The 8,555-nt window shown below is 42.2% G+C and overlaps 1 protein-coding gene across 1 annotated transcript; it reads right to left on the bottom strand.

Annotated features, from left to right (window-relative positions):
• Positions 1–5,727: 5,727 nt before the first annotated feature.
• Positions 5,728–7,164, bottom strand: LOC117364371 (40S ribosomal protein S5-like). The gene is made up of 2 exons (XM_033953506.1): positions 6,884–7,164; positions 5,728–6,034 (listed from the first exon to the last, which is right to left on the bottom strand). The coding sequence occupies exons 1-2, from the start codon at positions 7,162–7,164 to the stop codon at positions 5,728–5,730; spliced, it is 588 nt and encodes a 195-aa protein (XP_033809397.1).
• Between the last annotated feature and the right edge of the window lie 1,391 nt (positions 7,165–8,555).

Genomic DNA, 8,555 nt, shown 5'->3' with positions numbered 1-8,555 from the left:
TAAGTGCTATTGGGGTGGTACACAGATGGGTATGGTAGGTTTTTTTGGGGGGCTCACCATAAATTATAAGAGGGTTATGGTGATATATACATCTGGCACCCTTTATGTGACGTTCACAGCAATGCCCTCTAAAGTGTCCTATTGCTTTGTTGGGATGTCTATGTGGCAAGTCCGTTACTATGCAGGCAGACAGCAGTCCTGGCTGAATAACTACATAAATAGAGCCAGTCTGACCTACGGCACTTTCCAAAAATCAATTAAAACCGTTCTTTTTGACAAATTCATCTCCTAATCAGAAGCCTCTCCACTCACATTGTTATATTCTCACAATATTATATTCTCCCTCTATCTACCTCAATGTAATTTGCTGTCCCCTACCTATTCCTTATGTAACCCTCATTTCTTGCACCCTGTAATTCGCTGATTGTCCAGTCTTCTTCGAATGTGAATCGCCTAGAAGTCTTTCGACTATGGCGGTATAGAAAAATAAAGTTATTATTATTATTATGCTGGCCCCTCCCACATCCAAATGGTCTATACTTGGATGTTTTCAACAAGGATGTTTTTCTGATGGAAAATGGAGCATAAAGTTAGATGTTCTGGTGGTATAGACATCCCGGTGGCCAAGACGTCTAATTAGGGAAAACAAAGAGAAAGAGGGAATAAAGCAAGAGAGTAGGATAGGGATGAGGACAAATGCAGAGCTGAGTGAACAGTGAATGGGAAGATCAGAGGGTGTGCATGGGGAAGGGAGAGTAAAGGATAGGATGGGGTTAAAAATGAGTGAGGATATGCAGGGAGAAACAATGAATTAGGGGGTTGGTGGGCTATGTGAGAAGAGAGAGGAAGAGATGAAAATTAATTGGGGAATCTTAAAGGTGTAGGTTGTGAGGGAAGGAGTGGGAAAGTGTATGAGTAGGAGAACGGATCAGTGCTAGGAGGTAGGCTGTGATCAGAATGTCCTTCCCTCTCTTGATCCTGGAAATTCCTCTGTGGTTTTGGTCCCATCTTTTCCCTCCTCCCTCTCCAATTCTCTCATTCTCTCCCCTCCACCCTAACTTCTTTCCTCTTCTATCATCCCCGTTTCCTTCCTAGTTCAGCTACCTGATTCTCTCTGCTCTCTTCTCCCTTTCTTGTACCACATTCTTCCTTCCTCATCTCTCTTGCTAGGGATCCCTTTTTCATGCCCTTCCTCTGAAATCCTCTCGCCCTCTTCAGACCCCCTTCAGTTAGACTCTTATTCCTCCCTTCCTAGCACTGATCACTAAAATCCCTTTTCTCCAGTAAAATCCAATTAATGCAACATATACAGTACATTTCAGAATAAAAAAATATGTGAATGTATGCAAGTGTGTTAGGGAGTAGCAACCAGGGCAATTACCCTGGGTCCCTTGCCTCAGGGAGCCTAAGCCTGCGTCGATGAGAAGGAGGCATGGTTTAAAGGTGTGCTTTGGGGCCCACTTCCCTCTTTCTGCTTGGTCCCCCATATCTAACACCAGCCCTGCAAGTGTGCAATCACTTGCTGTACTGTAGATTCTCAGAAACCTTGTTGAAAATTTTTTCCTATATGTGGTTCAGAATCTGTCGAGCTGCCACCAGAAACTGGTGGTCAGTGGCCTAGTGAAGGTGAGAGGCGCCCGGGGCTGTGGCACCCCTCCCCTTCACTCTTCTCCGCCCTCCCCTTCACTCTTCTCCGCCCTCCCCTCATCTGCTCCTTCCCCGCTCAATCCTGCCGCCCATGCCCCTTCCCTTCCCCCGCACCTCTTTAATGTTTGGGCCATCTCTTCCTCTGACATTACTTCCTAGGCACTGGTCCAGGAAGTTACATCAGAGGATGAGCCGACGCTGGTGTGAGCAGCAGGTTGGAGTTGCTGCTTGCGCCCCGAATGTTAAAGAGGTGTGCGGGAAGGAAAGGGGCATGCATGTGCGACATTCTAAAATTCCTGGGTATGCTTATCTAATGTATGCCTCAAACTATCATGCTGATATAGTTTATATCACAATGGGGATTCTCAGAATGACACCCTGTCCAAATAGGAACAGCGTGGCAGCACTCTTCACTGATTCTAACCAATGGTGTGATATAGACTACCTTTGTATTTTATATATTTTTTTATTTTAAATATACTTTTATTTTCATTTCAATTCTCCATTTCATTTTCAATTTGCTTAACTCATTTCATTACTTAGTGCTAATAGTATTTACCGTATTTTTTGCTCCATAAGACGCACCTGACCATAAGATGCACCCTAGATTTAGAGGATGAAAACAAGAAAAAAACCCATTCTGAACCAAATTCTCCCTACCAGGCTCTGCACCCAACCCCACACTCCTTGCCAGGCTCTGCACCCTGTCTCCCTTCCCTGCCAGGCTCTGTACGCTGTCCCTCCTCTGGTGGTCTAGTGGTGGGCAGAGACACGGCACAGATGTCAAGGCAGATGACTTTTTAAAATATGCAATGTCACCTCAGTAACAACTATAGAAAAATAGACAAATATAGTGCAAAATATAGACAACATATATAAATTCTCAAAACACACATTTTGATCACTAAATTGAAAATAAAATCATTTTTCCTACCTTTATTGTCTGGTGATTTCTTTCTTTCCTTCCTCAGGCCCAACAATTGTCCCTTCCTCCCTCCCTCCTATGTTCCCCTCAGTGCCTTCCAGCCTTTGGCCTCTTTCCCCCTCCCCCCATTGTGATATAAACTATATCAGCATGATAGTTTGAGGTATTGCATGTTAGTCGATATTTAGTGAATGCCAAATTAGTGTATGATTATCTAATGTATAAACATACACAATGACTAGATATAGACTAGACTGTACATGAGTGAAGAGCCGTCAAAGTCAGTTTTTGGTCACTGTTTTTCTTGTTTTGGTAATGTTTCTGGGAACATTTTATTTTTTAATCTAACAAATTATGTCTACCCTTGAACAAAGGAAAAATGTTTGCCAAATATGCAGTCAGTGAGTATGTTAGTTGTACAGTTCAGACACAGTAAAGAAAATTTGGATTTACTCTTTCTTGTCATACTACTTAGACATTTTATGTGGCTTCTTATAAAATAAAATAAATCATTAATATTTACATGAACACTGTTCAGAGAGAATAATCAGAAGCATCTGTTGGATCAAATACAAACATTTTATGTTCAGTCAGTTCCTTCTTTATTTTCCCCCCGCATTTTAAACCTTCAATATGTTACTATAGGCTTTTCAATTTGTGCTTTTTCCACATATTAAATTAAAACTGACAGATCTTAACATGCATACTTTTAAAAGTGCTTTGACATTTTTACATCTTTATTCCCATTTTGGACTTAATATACCATTAATCTTTCATTTCAGTAACGTAGCACACAAAACAAAATGCCTCCCCACTTTTATAGTTTCCTTGGAACATTAGAAACACTCCTCATGCTAAAGCAAGATTTTTAAGACTAATTGGGTTTCTATTGATGTAGTTTTCTGCAGTGTGGTTGTGCCTTCTTCAGCTCAGGGGTGATATGATAGAAGTCTATAAAATAAGGTGTGGGATGGATAGGGTAGATGTGTATCATTTGTTTATTTTTTCCAAACATACTAGGACTAGGGGGCATGTGATGAAGATACTAAGGGCTCATTTTACTAAGCTGCTGTAGCGTTTTTAGCGCACGCTAAAGATTAGCACGTGCTAACCCCACGCTATGTGGAAAAACTAACGTCAGCTCTATGGAGGCGTTAGCGTTTAGTATGCGCTAAAACTGCTAGCATAGCTTAGTAAAAGGAGCCCTAAGTGGTAGATTTAAATCAAAATGAAGAAAATATTTCTTCATTAAACTCTGGAATTCATTTCTGGAGAATGTAGTGAAATCAGTTAGCTTAGCAGAGTTTAAAAAAGGTTTGGATAATTTCTTAAATGACAAGTCCATAGGCCATTATTGAGATGGCTTGGGGAAATCCACTACTTAATTGTATATTCTACGTGCATGGACCACAGTTATGGAACCAATTACCTGAGCAACTGGGAGGGCTTGGTAATGTTGACTATTTCAAGATTTGTTGAAACTGTTTCAAGATTTGTTGAAAACATTTTTGCTTAGGGAGGTATATCAGTGCCAATTTTCTAGATTTTTTTTCTTATGGGCTCCTTTTACTAAGGTACGCTAGGGCTTTAACGCGCGGAATAGTGCACGCTACATTGCTGCGCGTGCTAGATCTTAAAGCCAGCATTGAGCTGGCATTAGTTCTAGAAGCATAGTGCGCGGTGTAGCACACGGTAATTTCCTGCGTGCGCTAAAAACGCTAGTGCACCTTAGTAAAAGGAGCCCTAAGTGTCTTGAAGTTTATTAAGTAATTGCTGTTTTAATGTATTTGTCTGTTATAAATTGTGTATGTTTGTTGGAATCTGCCTAGAAATGTTAGAGCAGAATATAAAAAATTTTAAATAAATAAAATCTGTTTTACTACTTGGGATCTAGCTAGGTACTTGGGATCTGGGTTAGCCACTGGGCTTGATGGACCTTTGATCTTAGAACATAAGAACCTCCATCTCTTGATCAGACCTTCGGTCCATCAAGTCCGGCGATCCGCACACGCGGAGGCCCAGCCAGGTGTACACCTGACGTAATTTTAGTCACCCATATCCCTCTATGTCTCTTGTAAGGAGATGTGCATCTAATTTGCTTTTGAATCCTAGGACAATGGATTCCGCAATAACCTCCTGGGGGAGAGCATTCCAGGTGTCCACCACTTGCTGCGTGAAGCAGAACTTCCTGATATTTGTCCTGAACTTGTCTCTCCCCATCTTCAGTCCATGTCCTCTTGGCTGTGTCACATTGGACATTGTAAATAACTTATTTTCCTGCTCTATTTTGTCGATTCCTTTCAGTATTTTGAAAGTCTTGATCATATCCCCTCATAGTCTCCTCTTCCAAAGGGAGAACTATCCCAGTCTCCTAAGTCGTATCTCGTATTCCAAGTTCTTCATACCTTTAACCAGCTTCGTTGCTCGTCTCTGCACCCTCTCCAGCAGTTTTATATCCTTCTTTAGGTTGGGAGACCAATGTTGGACACAGTATTCCAAGTGTGGTCTGACCATTGCTTTATAAAGCGGCATTATAACCCTCTCTGATCTACTCGTGATTCCCTTCTTTATCATGCCTAACATTCTATTTGCTTTCTTTGCCGCTGCTGCGCATTGTGCCGATGGTTTCAGGGTCCTACCTATCAGTACACCCAGGTCCTTTTCTTGTTCGCTCTTACCCAGAGTTACACCTGACATTTTATACTCGTGTTCCTTGTTCTTTCTGCCTAAATGCATTACTTTGCACTTTTCCACATTAAACTTCATCTGCCATTTGTCTGCCCATTTCTCTGACGCAAGTCACTCTGGAGTTCCTCGCTATCCTTCCGCGTTCTGATTGCCTGGCATAGCTTTGTGTCATCTGGCAATTCTTATGTTCTTACAGTATATTCTTCTATACTGTATGTTCATATATATATTCATTTTGAAGTTATTTTACTTTACTACTACTGCTTATAGAGCTCCTTTTACTAAGCTGCGATAGTTCTAGCCACGTAGTGCGGATTTAGCGCGCGCTAAAATTCTGTGCACGCTAAAAACGCTATCGTAGCTTAGCAAAAGGAGCCCATAATTTCTTTTTTTTAAAAATAGAACTCAGCCAATTTATTTGAACAGGATGAATATCAAATAATTTAACGATTGAATTTTGCCACTCGTTACAGCTCATCCTTCTTCTTAATAGCATATGAGTTTGAAGAACCCTTGGCAGCATTGATGAGCTCATCAGCCAAGCATTCAGAAATGGTCTTGATATTAAGGGAGGAAGCTTCACAGGCTCCAGTGCACAAAAGCCAGATAGCCTTGTTAACCCTACGAAGAGGGGACACATCCACAGCTTGCTGCCTCACTGTTCCGGCTCTACCAATACAAGTGGAATTCTCCCAAGGGCCACTATTAATAATAGTATTCACCAGGACTTCCAAGGGTTTCCCTCCAGTTAACAAGTGGATAATCTCAAAGACACTGTATTGGGCGATGGTGCACCCGCATCTGGAGTACTTCGTCCAATACTGGTCACCGTACCTTAAGAAGGATATGGCGACACTTGAGAGGGTCCAGAGAAGAGCAACAAGGATGATAAAAGGCATGGAAAATCTTTCATATGCTGAAAGGCTGGAGAAGCTGGGGCTCTTTTCCCTGGAAAAGCAGAGCCTTAGAGGGGACATGATAGAAACTTACAAGATCAGGAAGGGTATGGAGAAGGTAGAGAGGGATACATTCTTCAGATTAGCAGGGGCAACAAGAACAAGAGGGCATTCGCAAAAATTGAAAGGAGACAAATTCACAACAAATGCTAGGAAGTTCTTCTTCACTCAGAGGGTGGTGGACACCTGGAATGCACTACCAGAAGAGGTGGTAGGGCAGAGTACGATTTTGGGCTTCAAAATGGGATTAGATGACTTCCTGAAGGAAAAGGGGAATGAAGGGTATAGACAGAGGGTTACCATACAGGATATTAAATGATTAGGGAATAGAATGTTTGAGGTATAAGATCACTTACAGGTCATGGACCTGGGGGGGGGGGGGGGGGGCCGCTGCGTGAGCGGACTGCTGGGCACGATGGACCCATGGTCTGACTCGGCAGAGGCCATGCTTATGTTCTTATGTTCTTATGCATGCTTTACAATACGCACAAACAAAAAGATTTCCCAAACCCCAAGAAGGTAACTGAGATGAGAGGGAGAGACCACCTGTAAAAAGGGAAAAGTTTATACCACTCAAACTAAAATCAATAATAAGGTGAATTTTTTAGAGAGCCCTCAGTCACACAGCCTTCCTCCGGGTCCCCCAGAAGTAACGGCTGCCACTAGCTTACACCCAATACGCACAGTCATCAATTTCTTGCCCTTGTTATGGCCATGCATCATCATGGAGCTGGTGAGGCATTCCACTTTAGGACACTGGGCCTTATGAAAGCGTTTAGCATCATAGCGACCAGCACTGTGGGGCAGGTATTTGGTATAGTTCTCCTTCACTGCAATATAATGCTGCAAAGAAATATCATTGATCTGCATGTCATCTGTGCTCCACTTTTCAAAAAGCTTAATTTCTAGGGTTTTTGAACCCACAGGTACTATTTCCCATTCAGTCATTGCGATCCCAGATTTCCTCCTGTGGCGCGGCATGGTGAAGAGGACCCAGAATCTGCGATTGCAGTCACAATGACTACTTATCATTTCTATAGCACTACCAAGCATGTGCAGCGCTGTACACCAAAGAAGCAAGAGCAAAGTGGAAATGTCCAATCAGAATGGTGCACAAAAAAGTGTCTTTCAACTCATCTGATAAATCCAATGATCTTTATTCATCCAAACCAATTCAAACATCCAAAGCAACTCAACGACTGATTGGACATTTCCACTTTGCTCTTGCTTGTTCGATTTTTGTGGAATTGGTTCCCCTGTTTTATTGCGCTGAACACCAAAACATGGAAGAGACAGTCTCTGCTCAAAAGATCTTATAATCTAATACATTAGGTCAGGGAAATGTTTTCTATTTTCCTTAATTTCTATTATAAAAGGATAGCACATTTTTAGGGGCATAATCAAAACACTAAAAAGTCCAAAACAACCTACCTAAGTCAACACTTGGACATTTTGCTCACGAATCATTCATCCTCCAGAACGTCTAAGTCTAAAAAGGGTGTGCAAGAGGTGTGTTAAGGGCATGTTTTGGATGGGCTTTGGAGTGGCTTAGACTTGGATGCTTTGCAGTGATAATCAAACCTTTTGTAAGACTTACTAGATGGAACTTAAATGTTTTTGCCTAGACCTATTTTACAAGCGTCTAAGTGCCCAAAAGGTACCCAAACTGGCCAGATGAACACTGGAGGGATTAAACAATGACCCCTCCCCAATTACCCTCAGTGCTCGTTTCCTCCTCCCACTCCCCAAATTTCTAAATAAAACAGTACATACCTATCTGTAGAACAGCAGCACCTAGTATGGAAAATCCTAGTAGAGCATCACACAGATGTCTTAATTAGCCTAGTGGGTGGGCTAGTAAACCGTAGAGAGGAGGAGCCAGGGCCATAAACCACTCTAACCATTACATTTATGGTGGAAAGTATGAGCCCACCAATACCCTACTATACTGCCATATAGATGCCACTCGCAGCTATAAAGGCTATGGGGAGGTAGACAGATGGGTATAGTAGGTTTTGGGGAAGTTTTAGAAGGCTCAGCATAAATTATAAGGGGGCTGTGGTGAGATGTACATCTGGCACCCATTATATGACGTTCATAGCAGTGCCCTCTAAGGTGCCCCACTGCTCTGTTGGCAAGTCTATGTGGCCAATTCATTACAATGCTAACCTCTCTCATGTCTAAATGGTGCTGATTTAGACATTTTTGTGCTCAAAAATGGTGAATAACATTAGTTGGCTTGATGGTCTAAACCAGGGGTGCCCAAAAGGTCGATCGTGTTAAGGTCTAGCGCCCGCTGCAATGTAGCCTGCGCTATTCCGCACATTAAAGCCCTAGTG

This window comes from Geotrypetes seraphini, chromosome 7, assembly GCF_902459505.1.
Source record: "Geotrypetes seraphini chromosome 7, aGeoSer1.1, whole genome shotgun sequence".
Lineage (NCBI taxonomy): Eukaryota > Metazoa > Chordata > Amphibia > Gymnophiona > Dermophiidae > Geotrypetes > Geotrypetes seraphini.
This window is presented reverse-complemented; position numbering and strand designations above follow the sequence as displayed.